Source organism: Bos grunniens, chromosome 15, assembly GCF_055505025.1.
Source record: "Bos grunniens cultivar Pamir isolate PY7600 chromosome 15, Bosgru_T2T1.0, whole genome shotgun sequence".
In the NCBI taxonomy this organism is placed as follows: Eukaryota; Metazoa; Chordata; class Mammalia; order Artiodactyla; family Bovidae; genus Bos; species Bos grunniens.
Genome location: NC_141179.1, coordinates 52,008,543 through 52,026,429, shown reverse-complemented (window position 1 = coordinate 52,026,429; position 17,887 = coordinate 52,008,543). Strand labels below are relative to the sequence as shown.

The 17,887-nt window shown below is 41.1% G+C and overlaps 1 protein-coding gene across 20 annotated transcripts in view; it reads right to left on the bottom strand.

Annotated features, from left to right (window-relative positions):
- Positions 1 to 17,887, bottom strand: part of RNF121 (ring finger protein 121) — an 82,021-nt gene that overhangs the window by 35,119 nt on the left and 29,015 nt on the right. For 14 of the 20 annotated variants that reach the window (XM_086340541.1, XM_086340557.1, XM_086340549.1 and 11 more), the window contains 2 exons: positions 13,646 to 13,683; positions 9,810 to 9,951 (listed from right to left, as the gene is read on the bottom strand). In XM_086340541.1, coding sequence (XP_086196667.1) covers positions 9,810 to 9,951; positions 13,646 to 13,677 — 174 coding nt within the window. In that variant the 5' untranslated portion in view covers positions 13,678 to 13,683. The remainder of the gene's footprint in view (positions 1 to 9,809; positions 9,952 to 13,645; positions 13,684 to 17,887) is intronic. The other 6 variants (XM_086340547.1, XM_086340546.1, XM_086340548.1 and 3 more) reach the window with 2 other exon arrangements.

The following is a 17,887-nucleotide window of genomic DNA, read 5'->3' as shown; positions in this document are numbered from 1 at the left end:
AGTTACCAGTGGCTGGTTCATAAGGTTTAAGGAAAGAAGCCATCTCCACAACATCAAAGTGCAAGGTGAAGCAGCAAATGCTGAAGGAGAAGCGGCAGCAAGTTATCCAGAAGATCTAACTAAGATGATGAATGAAAGTAGCTACACTAAACAACAGATTTTCAAACAGATGCCATCTTTAACTTTCACAGAGAGGAGGAGAAAATGCCTGGCTTCAAAGCTTCAAAGGATAGACTGACTGACTCTCTTCTTTAGAGGATAACGCATCTGGTGACTTTACGTTGAAGCCAATGTTCATTTACCATTTCAAAAATCCTAGGGCCCTAAGAATCATGCTAAATCTCCTCTGTCTGAGATCTGTAAATGGAACAACAAAGCCTCAATGACAGCCCATCAGTTTACAACATGGTTTACTGGATATTTTCATACTGTTCATGGGGTAGATCATGGCATCTGGTCCCATCAGTTCATGGAAAATAGACAGGGAAACAATGGAAACAGTGAGAGACTTTATTTTGGAGCTCCAAAATCACTGCAGATGGTGACTGCAGCCATGAAATTAAAAGATGCTGGCTCCTTGGAAGAAAAGCTATGACCAACCTAGACAGCATATTAAAAAGCAGAGACATTGCTTTGCAAAACAAAGGTCTGTCTAGTCAAAGCTATGGTTTTTCCAGTAGTCATGTATGGATGTGAGAGTCGGACTATAATGAAAGCTGAGCACCAAAGAATTGATGCTTTTGAACTGTGGTGTTGGAGAAGACTCTTCAGAGGGTCCCTTAGACTGCAAGGAGATCCAACAAGTCCATCCTAAAGGAGATCAGTCCTGAGTGTTCACTGGAAGGACTGATGTTGAAGCTGAAACTCCAATACTTTGGCTACCTGATGCGAAGAGCTGACTCATTTGAAAAGACCCTGATGCGGGGAAAGATTGAAGGCAGGAGGAAAAGGGGATGACAGAGGATGAGATGGCTGGATGGCATCACCGATTCAGTCTGGGTAAACTCTAGGAGCTGGTGATGGACAGTGAGGCTTGGCGTGCTACGGTCCATGGGGTTGCAAAGAGTCGGAAACGACTGAGCGACTAAACTGAACCGAACCCTCAGAATGGGAAAAAATACTTGTGAATTAGATATCTAATGATGGCGTAGTATCCAGACCATATAAAGAACTTCTGTAACTCAACAAGAACAAAAAGACAAAAACCGAGGAGTTCCCTGGTACTCCAGTGGTTAGTACTTGGCTTTCACTGCCATGGCCTCAGTTAGTCAGGGAACTAACATCCCGTAAGCCACATGGTGCAGTCAAAAAAAAAGGACAAAAATCCAATTAAAAAATGGGCAAAGAACTTGAAGAGACATTTCTCCAAGAAAGATATACAGCCAGGCAATAAAAACATCAAAAGGTGCTCAACACCATTCAGTTCAGTTCAGTCGCTCAGTCGTGTCCGATTCTTTGCGACCCCATGAAGTGCAGCACGCGAGGCCTCCCTGTCCATCACCAACTCCTGGAGTTCACTCAAACTCACGTCCATAGAGTCAGTGATGCCATCCAGCCATCTCATCCTCTTGTCGTCCCCTTCTCCTCCTGCCCCCAATCCCTCCCAGCATCAGAGTCTTTTCCAATGAGTCAACTCTTTGCATGAGGTGGCCAAAGTATTGGAGTTTCAGCTTTAGCATCAGTCCTTCCAAAGAACACCCAGGACTGATCTCCTTTAGAATGGACTGGTTGGATCTCCTTGGAATCCAAGGGACTCTCAAGATACTTCTCCAGCACCACAGTTCAAAAGCATCAATTCTTCAGCGCTCAGCTTTCTTCACAGTCCAACTCTCACATCCATACATGACCACAGGAAAAACCATAGCCTTGACTAGATGGACCTTTGTGGGCAAAGTAATGTCTCTGCTTTTCAATATGCTATCTAGGTTGGTCATAACTTTTCTTCCAAGGAGTAAGCGTCTTTTAATTTCATGGCTGCAATCACCATCTACAGTGATTTTGGAGCCCCCCCAAAATAAACACCATTAGGGAAATACAAATCAAAGCACAATGAAATCCCACTTTTATGCAAAATAATGTGGCTATAATACAAAAAACAAAAAAGAAATTGGAAAATAAGTATTGGTGAGAACGTGGAAAAACTGAAACCCAATATAATGTGAGTTAGAATGTAAAATGGCATAGCTGCTGTAGAAAACCATTTGGCAGTTCCTCAAAAAGTTAAATATAAAGTTACATATGACTCAGCAATTCCACTCTAGGATATATCCAAGAACTGAAAATAGGTGTTCAAATAAAAACTTACAGTGAATGTTCATAGCCACACTGTTCAAAACAGCCCAAAGGTGTAAACAACTCAAGTGTCCACCAACTAATGAATGGATAAACAAAATGCAGTATATCCACAGAATGGAATATTATATGGAGGAGCCTGGTGGGCTGCAGTCCATGGGGTCGCTAAGAGTCAGACACGACTGAGCGACTTCACCTTCACTTTTCACTTTCATGCATTGGAGAAGGAAATGGCAACCCACTCCAGTGTTCTTGCCTGGAGAATCCCAGGGACGGGGAGCCTGGTGGGCTGCCGTCTATGGGGTCGCACAGAGTGGGACATGACTGAAGTGACTTAGCAGCAGCAGAAGGAACAAAGTACTGGTAGATACTGCAGTGTGAGTGAACTTTGCAAATACTGTTTAGTGAAAGAAATCAGGCACAAAAGGCCACATATTGTATGATTCTATTTATATCTAGAATAGGCAAATATATAGAGCAGCTTAGTGGTTACCAGGGTGTGCTGGGAGGGGGGAAATGGGAAGTGATTGCTTAATGGGTATGGAGCTTCTTTTCGGGGTAACAAAAATGTTCTAGAACTAAATTGTGACAGTGGCTGCACAACAATGTGGACACTGAATTATACACTTTAAAACAGGTAAAATAGCGAATTCTGTTATGAAAATTGTCTTTAACAAAAATAAAATTATATTCCATTTCCACATAAAATAGTACCTGAAGATATTTTTATGTCTTGAGCTTTTTTTCTCTTAAGAATAGGAGCAAAAAAGTCCCTAACATTAGCTTTGGAGTTTACAAAATACTTTGCCATGTGATCTTATATAATCTCCACAACACATGAGATAGACATTATGACCCCAATTTAGAGACAAGAAGAACTGAGTCTCAGAGAAGTACAAAGTCAGATAGCCAGGAAGCAGGAGCATTGGCTAATCAAGTCAGACAATCTGACTTAGAGTATTTACTGTTGCAAGGCAAACAGCTCCAACTTCTGATAAGCTTGAAAAAGGACAGGAGATGCCATTGTGTACATACATCTTGGAATTTTTCTTCTTCCAAAGTTAGTATTTTAAAGCAGCAAAAATATTCACTGTATCCAAGTTAATCAAAGTTTTAACAAAACCAATATAGATAATTATTGAATAAGAGAAGCATAAAGCAGGACATACAGATTTCCTCTTCCAATTTTCTAAAGATATGAGTTTAAGTTTCTCGGTACAAGATATGCTACAATGCTAGCGTGTCCTCTCACCAACACAGTTCAGCATAATGTTTACAGGGCATGGCACTAAGTAATGAGATGACTGTGCATTTCCTTATACAACTGGCCTCACTAATTTACAGTCACATTCCTATTAAGGATTAACTACTGAATGGCACATTAGTGGTTTTCTAACACTCTGATGAGTCCTATATATGTTCTTGAGAAAGTGGAGGGGTGAGGGTTACCCAAGCAGAGCATCCTCTCATTTTCTACATCAGGTTTTTTCTTAAGATACTGTTTTAAGTAAGGATGTGATTGCTTTTTAAAAAAAAATACATACAGAAAGACACTCCAGTATATATATGCATCTTTAATTCTTCAGAGATTTTCAAAAATCTCTGCAGATAAGCTAACATTATATAATCATTTCTAAATACAAGCACAGAAATGCAAAGTGGGTTCACTCGACATTTGACTTAAGATTTTTCTTAGTTTCTAGGTTCAATTAAACTACCCTGATAATCCCTATTTTATAGAATAGGTATTGTAAGCACACAAGGAGAAACAAGTGACTTATTTCACATGGTAGGGTGAAGCCCAACAGGGTCTAGACATCAAGCTCCACCCAGATGGCTCAGTCTGTTGGATGGTGCCTAGTTCAAAAAGCCTTGGTGTCACGCGGTCATTCCATGCACTATGACCTGAAGATACAGATGTCTCTACTTGAGGTACATGACAATACTTGAGGTGGCTATGTGCCAGTAATGTCTGGAACATGTGCCAGCTCAAAGGCAAAATTAGTCTCTCTTCCTCCTATGCTTCAGATTATCCTTTGGTTCCCCCGATAGAAAATCCTTTCCAGAAGCACAGTCAAAATTGTGAAACATGAAACAGAAGATCTGAATTCAAATCATGTCTCTATTGATTAGTTTCTCCTTCATGCCTGAACTCTCTGGGCCTCAGTTTGTTCACAGTATTTCCCTCAAGGGCTATTAGGAGGGTTAAATGAGATAGTTTAGCAGTTCCCATCCTGTGGGCTATAGACCCCTGGGCATCTGGCCATATTATAAGAGGTCTGAAAAAGCACATACTAGAGAAAACGAATTATTTAGGGTTTAAGACTAAAAGCTCTGGAGTAAAACTGTCTGGATTCAAATAATGGTTTTACCACTGGAGCAGGTTACTTAGCCATTCTGTCTCAGTTCCTCATCTGTAATTGGAGGCAACAGTATTCATTGGATTATTGTGAGGATTAAATGGGGTATATATGTAAAATGCTTAGAACAGTGGCTAGCATAATAAGAATTCAATAAATGTTAGCTATTACTGACATTTACTGAATTAGTAATTGCTATTACCTGAAAGAGATGGGAATACCAGACCACCTGATCTGCCTCTTGAGAAAGCTGTACGCAGGTCAGGAAACAACAGAACAGACATGGAACAACAGACTGGTTCCAAATAGGGAAAGGAGTACGTCAAGGCTGTGTATCATCAACCTGCTTATTTAACTTAGATGCAGAGTACATCATGAGAAACGCTGGGCTGGATGAAGCACAAGCTGGAATCAAGACTGCCAGGAGAATATCAATAACCTTAGTTATGCAGATGACACCACCCTTAACAGCAGAAAGTGAAGAACTAAAGAGCCTCTTGATGAAAGTGAAAGAGGAGAGTGAAAAAGTTGGCTTAAAGCTCAACTTTCAGAAAACAAAGATCATGGTATCTGGCCCCATCTCTTCATGGCAAATAGTTGGAGAACAGTGGAAACAGTGGAACGGGAGAAGGGGACAACAGAGGATAAGATGGCTGAATGACATCACCGACTCAATGGACATGTGTTTGAGTAAACTCCGGGAGTTGGTGAAGGACAGAGAGGCCTGGCGTTCTGCAGTCCATGGCGTTGCAAAGAGTTGGACACAACTGAGTGACTGAACTGAACTGATTACTACTATATGTGTTTACATATTCTTTCAAAGTATAATTATCATCATGTGGATGCTTGCCAAGTTTATGTTAAAGAAGGGTTGTTATACTTGAAAAGGTTAAATACTTCTATGATAATAGTTATAAAAGAATTCAGTATACTACCTGCCATGTCCTCATCCAGAGTAGTTGCATTTGTGATTTCAACATTTTTTAATTTACTGAGGTTTACTCTGTGGCCTAACATATGGTCTATCGTGGAGAATGGGCTATGTGCACTTAAGAAGAACATGTATCCTGCTGTTGTTGAGTACAGTGTGCTGTGTATGTCTATTAGGTCTAATTGGTTTATAATGTTGTTCAAGTCCTCTGTTATCTGTTAGTCTTCTATCTGGTTATTCTATCCATTATGGGAAGTTGGGTAATGAGCTCTACAACTATTACTATAGAACCATCTGTTTCTCCCTTCAATTCTGTTAATTCTTGCTTCATGGATCTGGGGACTCCTTTGTTAGGCTACATATATGTTTATAATTGTATCTTCTGGCTGCAGTGAACCTTTTATCAATATGTAATCACAGCAAATAGATGGGGAAAAAGTGGAAGGAGCAACAGATTTTATTTTCTTGGGCTCCAAGATCACTGTGGATGGTGACTGCAACATTGAAATTAAAAGATGCTTGCTCCTTGGAAAGAAAGCTATGACAAACCTAGACAGTGTGTTAAAAAGCAGAGACATCGCTTTGCCAACAAAGGTCTGTATAGTCAAAGCTATAGTTTTTCCAGTAGTCATGCATGGACATGAGAGTTGGACCATAAAGAAGGCTGAGTGCCAAAGAATTGATGTCTTTGAATTGTGGTTCTGGAGAAGACTCTTGAGAGTCGCTTGTACAGCAAGGAGATCAAACCAGTCAATCCTAAAGGAAATTAACCCTCAACATTCATTGGAAGGACTGATGCTGAAACTGAAGCTCCAATACTTGCCACCTGATGCAAAGAGCTCACTCACTGGAAAAGACCCTGATGCTGGGAAAGACTGAAGGCAAAAGAAGAGGGCGGCAGAGGATAAAATTGTTAGATAGCATCACCAACTCAATGGACATGAATCTGAGCAAACTCTAGGAGAAAGTGAAGGACAGGGAAGTCTGGTACATGCTGCAGTTCACGGAACTGCAAAGAGTTGAACATGATTTAGTGACTGAACAACAACGTCCTTCTTTATCTCATGTACCTTTTTTGATTTAAAAGTCTGTTGTCTGATATTTAGAACTAACACCCAAAAAAGATGTCCTTTTCATTATAGGGGACTGGAATGCAAAAGTAGGAAGTCAAGAAACACCTGGAGTAACAGGCAAATTTGGCCTTGGAATATGGAATAAAGCAGGGCAAAGACTAATAGAGTTTTGCCAAGAAAATGCACTGGTCATAACAAACACCCTCTTCCAACAACCCAAGAGAAGACTCTATACATGGACATCACCAAATGGTCAACACCGAAATCAGACTGATTATATTCTCTGCAGCCAAAGATGGAGAAGCTCTATACAGTCAGCAAAAACAAGACCAGGAGCTGACTGTGGCTCAGACCATGAACTCCTTATTGCCAAATTCAGACTTAAATTGAAGAAAGTAGGGAAAACCACTAGACCATTCAGGTATGACCTAAATCAAATCCCTTATGATTACACAGTGGAAATGAGAAATAGATTTAAGGGCCTAGATCTGATAGATAGAGTGCCTGATGAACTATGGAATGAGGTTCGTGACACTGTACAGGAGACAGGGATCAAGACCATTCCCACAGAAAAGAAATGCAAAAAAGCAAAATGGCTGTCTGGGGAGCCCTTACAAATAGCTGTGAAAAGAAGAGAAGTGAAAAGCAAAGGAGAAAAGGAAAGATATAAGCATCTGAATGCAGAGTTCCAAAGAATAGCAAGAAGGGATAAGAAAGCCTTCTTCAGCGATCAAAGCAAAGAAATAGAGGAAAACAACAGAATGGGAAAGACTAGAGATCTCTTCAAGAAAATCAGAGATACCAAAGGAACATTTCATGCAAAGATGAGCTCAATAAAGGACAGAAATGGTATGGACCTAACAGAAGCAGAAGATATTAAGAAGAGATGGCAAGAATACACAGAAGAACTGTACAAAAAAGATCTTCACGACCCAGATAATCACAATGGTGTGATCACTGACCTAGACCCAGACATCCTGGAATGTGAAGTGGGCCTTAGAAAGCATCACTACGAACAAAGCTAGAAGAGGTGATGGAATTCCAGTTGAACTATTCCAAATCCTGAAAGATGATGCTGTGAAAGTGCTGCACTCACTATGCCAGCAAATTTGGAAAACTCAGCAGTGGCCACAGGACTGGAAAAGGTCAGCTTTCATTCCAATCCCAAAGAAAGGCAATGCCAAAGAATGCTCAAACTACCGCACAATTGCACTTATCTCACATGCTAGTAAAGTAATGCTCAAAATTCTCCAAGCCAGGCTTCAGCAATACATGAACCGTGAACTTCCAGATGTTCAAGCTGGTTTTAGAAAAGGCAGAGGAGCTAGAGATCAAATTGCCAACATCCGCTGGATCATGGAAAAAGCAAGAGAGTTCCAGAAAAGCATCTATTTCTGCTTTATTGACTATGCCAAAGCCTTTGACTGTGTGGATCACAATAAACTGTGGAAAATTCTGAAAGAGATGGAAATACCAGACCACCTGATCTGCCTCTTGAGAAATCTGTATGCAGGTCAGGAAGCAACAGTTAGAACTGGACATGGAACAACAGACTGGTTCCAAATAGGAAAAGGAGTTCGTCAAGGCTGTATATTGTCACCCTGTTTATTTAACTTATATGCAGAGTACATCATGAGATATGTTGGACTGGAAGAAACACAAACTGGAATCAAGATTGCCGGGAGAAATATCAATAACCTCAGATATGCAGATGACACCACCCTTATGGCAGAAAGTGAAGACGAACTCAAAAGCCTCTTAAAGAAAGTGAAAGTAGAGAGTGAAAAAGTTGGTTTAAAGCTCAACACTCAGAAAACGAAGATCATGGCATCCGGTCCCATCAATTCATGGGAAATAGATGGGGAAACAGTGGAAACAATGTCAGACTTTATTTTTCTGGGCTCCAAAATCACTGCAGATGGTGACTGCAGCCATGAAGACACTTACTCCTTGGAAGGAAAGTTATGACCAACCTATATAGCATATTCAAAAGCAGAGACATTACTTTGCCAACAAAGGTTCGCCTAGTCAAGGCTATGGTTTTTCCTGTGGTCATGTATAGATGTGAGAGTTGGACTGTGAAGAAGGCTGAGCGCCAAAGAATTGATGCTTTTGAACTGTGGTGTTGGAGAAGACTCTTGAGAGTCCCTTGGACTGCAAGGAGATCCAACCAGTCCATTCTGAAGGAGATCAGCCCTGGGATTTCTTTGGAAGGAATGATGCTAAAGCTGAAACTCCAGTACTTTGGCCACCTCATGCGAAGAGTTGACTCATTGGAAAAGACTCTGATGCTGGGAGGGATTGGGGGCAGGAGGAGAAGGGGACGACAGAAGATGAGATGGCTGGATGGCATCGCTGACTCGATGGACATGAGTCTCAGTGAACTCCAGGAGTTGGTGATGGACAGGGAGGCCTGGCGTGCTGAGATTTATGGGGTCACAAACAGTAGGACATGACTGAGCGACTGATCTGATCTGATCTGTCTGATATTCAAGAGCCACCAGCTCTTTCTCGGTTATCATTTGCATGAAATATCTTTTTCCATCCTTGTATCTCGTTTCTTTGTATCTAGAGTATCTTGCAGACAGTATATGGATGGATAATGTGTTTTCTTAAATCAATCTGACAATCAGCCTTTTTAAAGGAGAATTTAATTCACTTAAAGTAATTACTAATAAGCAAGCATTTATTTCTGCCATTTAGCTATATGTTTTGTATGTTTTTGTTCCTCATTTCCTCTATTAGTACTTTATAGGTCTCTCTAACTCTGACCCTGCCTTCTCATCACCTGCTACATTGCGTCCCTACTATCATTGCCTTTTTAAAATATTAATCTAAAGATTCACTGGAGACCTACTCTTTCTAACCTATTTGAATAGCTCCTGATGAACAGTTCCTTCATGAATTTATCCCACAGTGTTAAAAGGACCTACCTTTTCTGGCCATGAAAGTAGGTTCAGGTGCTAGCCCAGTTTTCACCGTCTGAATCACTTGTCCCTTAAAGGCACATTCACCACACACTATTCATACACAGTTTATTATTATTATTATTGATTCCTTGCCTACATGAGGCCTGGGTTAGGCTGGACTCTAGAATACTTAAGAAGAGTCTCTTGATGACTGGCAAGCAAAGAAATGAGCAAAGTGGCTTACATTGTAGGAGCGGGGATGTCTCTGTTTCCACTGCACCAGGAGCAGCTGGGCCACCACCAAGGTAGCGATAAGGATGAGGACCATTTCAGCATGCATGGCTTCGTGGCCGCGATGCTTGGCATGCATGCGTGCGTGCTCGATCCTGAAAGCCAAACAGATGCAGTGAGCTAGGTCAGGGATGGTGTGGTGATAAAGGGTCAGTGCTTTCCAGGGATACCCACTGGTCTATAGCTCAGAACACACTGTTTTAAAAAATAATAAACATTTTTATTTTTGGCTGCACATGGGCTTTGTTGCTGCATGTGGGCTTTCCTTAGTTGCGGTGAGTGGGGGCTACTCTCCAGTTGCAATGTGCAGGCTTCAGCAGCTGTGGCACACAGGCTTAGTTATTCCGAGGTATGTGGAATCTTCTCAGACCAGGGATCAAACCTGTGTCTCCTGCGATGGCAGGCAGATTCTTAACCACTGGACCATGAAGGATGTCCAGAACATACTCTTAAACTACACAAATTAGGGGCTAGAAAGACACATGCCTTAGAAGACAGGAATTCTGAGATAGAACAGGGGTTCTAGGGGCTCCAGTCACCAAGGTTACGTATGGGGTTAAAGGTTGGTGGCCTGCTCCCTACCCCCAATGGTAGAAACAGTGGATTCCTTTCCATTTTGGTCCTATTTCAACCTGTCACTGGAAGGAGAAAAGTAACCCAGAGAGAAGGTCACAGCCATAAAGGCTCATACTCTTATTCAATGATATTTATGACACCAATAAAGGAATAATATTGCAAATGTGTGCTAATTTCAGGGTTAAAGTCTTGCTTTATTTGTCCTACCCTCTCTGTCAGGATCAGAGATCCTTAAGACTAAAGCCTGAAAAATGTGAACTGCTTCAGCTCTATATTACTCCAACAGTGACTTCACTATCAGTATCCAGAGGTAAATAGTCTCCTCAAGGGCTCAGGAGAGAAAACCTAGAAACTCTTATTTAATCCAAGGCTGGCATTCTCTTGTCTTAAGGACTGGCAGAAAGTGATTCCCTTGGCCAATACAGGCAGAGAGCTTCCTCTGAGAACAGCAAAGTCAATCCTACCATTCTGTGTCAGAGTCAGCTAAGGGACAGGAATAAAGGAATTAGAAAACTGAATACAAATATAACCTATGCTCTGAAGTTTTGGTGCAAGTTCTCCATGGTGGTGACGGTGGGGGTTTAGTCGCTCTGTTGTGTCCAACTCTTTGCAATCCCATGGACTGTAGCCTGCCAGGCTTCTCTGTCCATAGGATTCTCCTGGCAAGGACACTGGAGTGGGTTGCCATTTCCATCTCCAGCAAGTTCTCCATACCCAAGGGTATCAGGCAGAAAGGGAAAGGACAACATAAATGGTATGTATCTTCATGGAATCCCCAAGGGCAATGAGAGACTAAACAAGAAGAAACAGTGGGATGCATTATAAACAGATAAATCATAAAGAAATATAGCAAAAAGTTAGTTGTAGATTCTAGTTGGTAGATACAAGGGTGTTCAGTGTACAAATCTTTCAACTTTTCTGTATCTGAGATTTTTCATAATATAATAAAATGTTAAGTTGGAAGATTTAGTAGGCAACCAAATGTCAGCCAGCCAGGCAGCCAGAGTACTTAAGGGTTCATCTTACATAAATTTTTATCCTAGGTGGGAGAATCTGACAAAATATATTAATACGGGGAGGAGTCAGAAACTTAGGTTCAGAAACACCTAAGTGGTCTTAGCCAAGAAAATGTACATCTCTTCACCACAATTTCTTCATCTATCAAAAGGAGTCCATACCTTTTCTGCCTCCCTCATAGGATTGTTTATTTGTTGCCCAAACTAAAAGGGCAATGGATATTTAAAAACCTAAGGACTGTGGGGAGTTATAAAGACAATAAAAGATAAATTTCCTGTTCTCAGACAGTATATAACTGATTGAATGTGTACAAGAAATCAAAGAAAGGATTGAGAAAAAATAGAAGTCATCTAGCTCAAGTTTGCAATCCTGTGTTTGAATACCTCCATTGGCTGAGAATATATGCCTCTTAAAGTAACCTATTTAGAACCAGAAGTGTCTGACACATTTTTAATACTCATATGTGCCTATGAAGGAATACAATACTAATGCTTTAAGAAGCAGGAAGCTCAGTATCTCAATATACCATGATTTTTTTTTTTTTTTTTTAGTATTTATTTACCTGCCCCAGATCTTAGTTGTGGCATGTGGGAACTAGTTCCCTGATCAGGGACTGAGCCCAGGTCCCCTACATTGGGAGCATGGAGCCTTAGTCAATGGACTACCAGGGATGTCCCAATATACCACGATAATTTTAATTATGTTTCTGATAATGAGATAAAATCTATCTTACTACAGCATCAATCCTTCAGACCTAATCCTATGCTCTGGAACATATCCACTCTCTCTTTCACAATGCTGCCCCTTCAAATATTTATCATAATATTATTTAAAAACAAAACAAAACCAGGCTTCCCCGGTGGCTCAGTGGTAAAGAATCTACCTGCCAATGCAAGAGACACAGTTTCAATCTCTGATCCGGGAAGATCCCGGATGCCACGAAGCAACTAAGCCCATCCACTACAACTACTAAGCCTGCACTCTAGAGTCCTGGAGCGGCAACTACTGAAGTCCATGGCCGAGAGCCATGCTTCCAACAAGGGAAGCACTGCAATGAGAAGCCCACCCACTACAACTAGAGAGTAGCCCCTGCTTGCTGCAACCAAGACCCAGCACAACCAAAAAGAAATGTAATTTTTTTTTAATTCCATAAAAAAAAAAAAAAATCCTGTTCCTACCACCATTTTCCTGGACCCCTTTAGGCTAACAGTTCTAGATCTTTTAAACATGATGCATATAACATAATGTGAAGACCATTAATTCTGAATGCCTTCTAGATGTATTTAGCTAAAGATCTTTTAATATGCAGTTTTACAATACAGTCAGTGTGGACTCAGCAAAACAGAACACAGTAGTACTGTTACTTCCCTTAAGGCAGACAGCATACTTTCAATGAACACCTTCCAAAATGTGGAATATTTTGGTAGCTCAGGTATACAACTGGTGCATATTACACTTAAAGTCACCTAAAATCTTGTCATATGAGTCACTATCTTTGCCATTCTATATTTTTATCATCAATAGTTTTCCTCTAAACGAAGTGCTTTTTTCTCACTATTAAAATTTCACTGGGTTGATTTCAGCTCATTGGTCAGCTACCTTGTGAAGTTGAAACTCATTTACTGAGGAGAAATAATGATAATAAGATATTTGTTGACTCACTCTGGTTACAAAGCAAGTCAGTAGCAGATGTGAGATCAGAAAATACACCTCCCATTTTCTCAAACAGAGCTCTCTGCCCTGGTTCCCAGATAATGATGATGCTGATGATGATAACCATTCTCAAAACAGGTAAAACTTACTGGAAGCTTACCACATGCCAGGCACTGTTCTAAGAATTTCACAATTATTAATCTTCAACTCTATTATGGGTACTGTAGTTTTCCTCATTTTACAAATTGGAAAAACCAAGGTAGTATGAAGTAAACTTGCCCAAGATTACATCATTAGGAAATCGCAGAAGTAGTATTCAAACCCAGATGGATGGTTTGGTACAACTATCTATTTACTCCTAAATAGATTGAGCGAGCTACCCAGGAGTGACTCAAATACTGGGAAAGATCTCAAATGACCTGTCCTCCTCGTCAAAGGTCACTGTCTCCCATAGATAAGGAAGCAAAAAGGGTAGGTGTACAACTCTATCAGGAGGATTAATCTATGATTCCCACCAGGAGGGGCCCGTTCTGTCACACTTACTTCCATTGCTCCTCAGGAGAGAGTTCTGACATATCCACCTGTAGAAAGACACCACCATAAACATCCATTACTGTCTTAGAACTGTTCCTGCCCAACATACAGGGATCACACATTTGCTAGAGCTAAAAGTATGAATCAGGATTTGTGGGATATGAAGCTAGATAAAATATTCTGCCATATAATACCATTTGACTCTAATTGGCCTCATTAGACTAAGCATCAGTCCCTGCTCTGCTATCAGCTAGTGGTATGACCTTCCAACCACAAAGCTCCAGTTCTATTTGTTAGTCTTATCCTTTTATAGCAGGATTTCTTAAACCTGGACACTAGTGATAATCTGGGACTGGTTAATTCTCTGGGTTGTTTGGCAAGGGGGGATTCTGTAGATTGTATAATGTACAGCAGCATCCCTGGCCTCTACCCACTAGATGCGAGTAACATCTTCACAGATACAACAACCAAAGAAGTCTACAGATATTATCCAATGTCCCTTGGGGGATGAAAAATTGCCCCCAGGTGAAAAACCACTGCTCTAGAATTAGAGCAGTGGTGAGACTGCATCACTGACTCAATGGATATGAGTTTGAGCAAGCTCCAGGAGATGGTGAAGGACAGGGAAGCCTGGCGTGCTGCAGTCCATGGGGTCAGAGAGAGTCAGACACGACGGAGCAAATGAACAACAACAGAATACTACTAAATTCTTTGAGTTCAGGGCTTGAGTGTAGCCATATGGAAAAATACCCAAACCTCAGGACATAAGTCACTCAATACATTCTTACATTGAACTGAGCTGAAAATGCTTTTTGATGTAGAGAAGAAAAGCCGTCATAAACACTCAAAGGAATCAATCAACAAATATTCCTTTAGTACTTATGAAGTTCAAGACCCAGTTTCCCACTGTTCCTCTAATAACTTCAGAAAAGTACCTTAAGTGGAATGTGTGAAGTAAAATGGGCAGAACATCACTCTACTACTAAGTAAGTTGGTACATATTTACCATATATCTTTTATGTGTGTGCAGTGGGAATTCACCATTGCTTAGGGAGGGGTTTCTGGTTTCTACATATCCCATCTAGGGAAGGAAGAAAAGGGAGGGAAGAAAGGAAAGGGAGAAAAGGAAAGAGGGGAGGGATAGAAGGGAAGGGAGAAGAGGGGAAGAGAGAGAGGAGGGGAGAAACAATATCCCAAGGCTTTCCCCAGCCAACCAAGGTATTGAAATCAACCACCCGTTTATCCTACTTTACACTGTTTCACGGAATTTATTCAAGTGACTGACTCAGTCCTTCATCTCCCTGGAAGGACAGAGGTCCCCTCCCAGAGAGGACAAGTAGATGCAGGAAATGGAAAGGCCCAGCTGGGTGGTACCTGAGCAGACAATTCAGAACCACAGTCTTATATTATCTTAGATATGCTTTCCAAGTGATTTAACTGCTGCTTAAATCCAGGGTCAGGGCCAGGGTGATATAAGCAAGGCATCAAGGACCCAAAATTTACAGAGGCACACACTTTCAGGTACTGACCCTGCACTTGCATGACCTTAACAGTGAGTGCCTCCTTCAAGTCTGTGCCCTGCACTTTGTATGCTTCACCCTAGTCCAAGTCCTGCTTATGTTTATCTTGCTCCCATCCTAGAGCATCTCACAGAGCTAAGGAGAATACACTGCTTTTGTGTCTTTCAAGAATAGCAGAGCTGAGCATACATTAAACACTCAATGAGTACTTATGGAATTGAACAGAATTCCTTCCAACAGGGTAATAAGTAAGTATGCTGACAAACCAGCATCCTACCTGGAGATGCTTAAATGAGGATGTAAACAAACACTTGAAAAATACCTAAGGAGCATCTGGGAAATAAGTATTCATTTTCTGGAGGCACCCAGAAAATCATGCTTAAAAAACTGCATGTCAAAACAAAACACAACTACATATTCAAAAAAGCAAGACAAGTCTGTTGAATGGAAAACAAGGAAGATCCAGAGAACTGGGCCAGGCATGGGGACACCTCTCTGTGAGATAGTGCTCAAGCGTGCTACTATTTGTGCCTTAAAGTTTCTCTCATTGGAAAACAGAGACTGTCTTCTGACTTCATTGTGGGGCTGTGAGAATATACTAGTATTATACTGCAAGTGATTTCACTGCCTTTCCTCCTAGGATCATAGGTGCTCAGTTGCTAAGTCATGTCCAACTCTTTGCAACCCCATGGACTAGCCCATCACAGTCCTCTGTCCACGGAATTTTCCAGGCAATACAGAAGTGGGTTGCCATGCACTTCTCCAGGGAATCTTCCCAACCTAGGGTTCCAACTTGAATCTCCTGAGTGTATTTCACAAAGTACCTGGAGAGGCCAGGGAACTGAATGTTGGTGAAGCACAGGACAGTGATGCTTTCAGAGCCTCAGGGAGGCTCAGAAGGGCAAGCTCTTACACTGAGACTAGACCTGGTGCTTAGAAGGCCATTTAGCATTTCATGGAGTAGCGTGAGTACTGGAGTGGAGTAATGCTAAGAGTCAAGAAATGATGTGGCTTTAATATTTCCATCCTGAACCAAAAGATTTTAAAAATTACATCCAAACCAGTCATCTAGCTCAAGTGGAAAAACAAGGAGAGCTATAAGCTATTCTGTAAGTAAGCTGTACCCTAGAAATACATCTGCATTTTCTCCCTCACTAATGAGTTTATTCATCTGGGGCCAAGCAGTAAGTCATTCAGGTCCCCTGTCCAGGCTCAGGTAGCTAATTGGGCAGGCTCTCAGGGCAGGATTGATAGGCCCATATTCCACTCCTAAGACTCGAACACAGAATGTCTTTTTGACAACCAATCACTCCTCTCCTAGGATTTCACAAAGCTTCTAGTCGTGTTAATCTACCAAAGTCCAGATTTGAAAGAATTTAAATCAAAAATGTCAGGCAGAGGGCAAGATAAAATTTCACAAAAATGGAAAATGATCTGTGGTTGACTGATATATTTTCTCAGATGCAAAACACAGATGGATCCACCAGTGTAATCCCACAGGCAGGCCTCTGTCCCCCACAAATACTGATACTCTGGGGTCTCTTGAATCTTTACACAGACTGATTAGTTTGTCCCTTCAACCTTTCTCTTCCACCAAACCACATTCTGCCTTCCTGCAAAATGCCAGCCAAATCCTCCTGGGTCCAGAAAGGCCCATTAGACTGACCCCACTCACTGAAGGGAAAAAAAAATCCTCAACTGCTTTGAGCATGATCCACAGTCCAGAAGCATCAGCACCCTGAGAGCTTAAAAACAGAGGCTTCAGAATCCATCCCGGACCTCCTGGATCAGAAGCTGCATTTAATAAGATACCCAGGTAATTCACACGCACATAAAAGCACTGCTGTTGCATTCCAGCACTCACATTCAGTCTGTCCTACAGTCACACACCTCCACACACCTGAACTGCTTTTGTTAACAGCTTTCCTGAGATCTAATTCACATGGCATAAAATTCACCCATTTAAAATGTGCTATTCAATGTTTTTAGTATATGCAGAGTTGTGCTACCATCACTGCTCTTTAAATTTAGAACGGTTTTTACTACTCTAAAAATGAAACCAAGTCGGCCATCACTCTGCAACATCCCTCAGCCCAAGAAACCACTAATTTAATTTCGATCTCTATCTACACATTTGCCTGTTCTAGACGTTTCATATAAATGAGATTTGACAATATGTGGTCTTTAGAGAATGGCTTCTTTCACTTAGCATATTTTCAGTGTTGCTGCAAGTATTATAGTCATTCCTTTTTACTGCCAAATAATACTATATTATATGGATATACAATATTTTCTTTGCCCGTTCATCAGCTGATGGACATCTGCATTGTTTACAGCTTTGTGTTATTATAAATAATGCTGTTATGAACATTAACTTACAAGTTTTCATACAGACATGATCTCATTTCGCCTGAGCATATATCTAGTAGTGGAATGGTCTGGTTGTATGGTAACTCAATGCCTAACCTTTGGATGAACTGACACTTTGTTTTCCACAGCAGTTGTACCATTTCACATGCCCCCAGCAGTGCACAAGAGTTCCAATTCCTCCACATTGTTGACAACACTTGGTATTATCTTTTTGGTAAGAAGCATCCCACTGAGTGTGAAATGGTAGATTAATGTGATTTTGATTTTGTGTTCCTCTGACGTATAACGATGTTGAGCACCTTTTCGTATGACTATCAGCCATTCACATATCTTCTTTGGAGAAAAATTTATCCAGATCCTT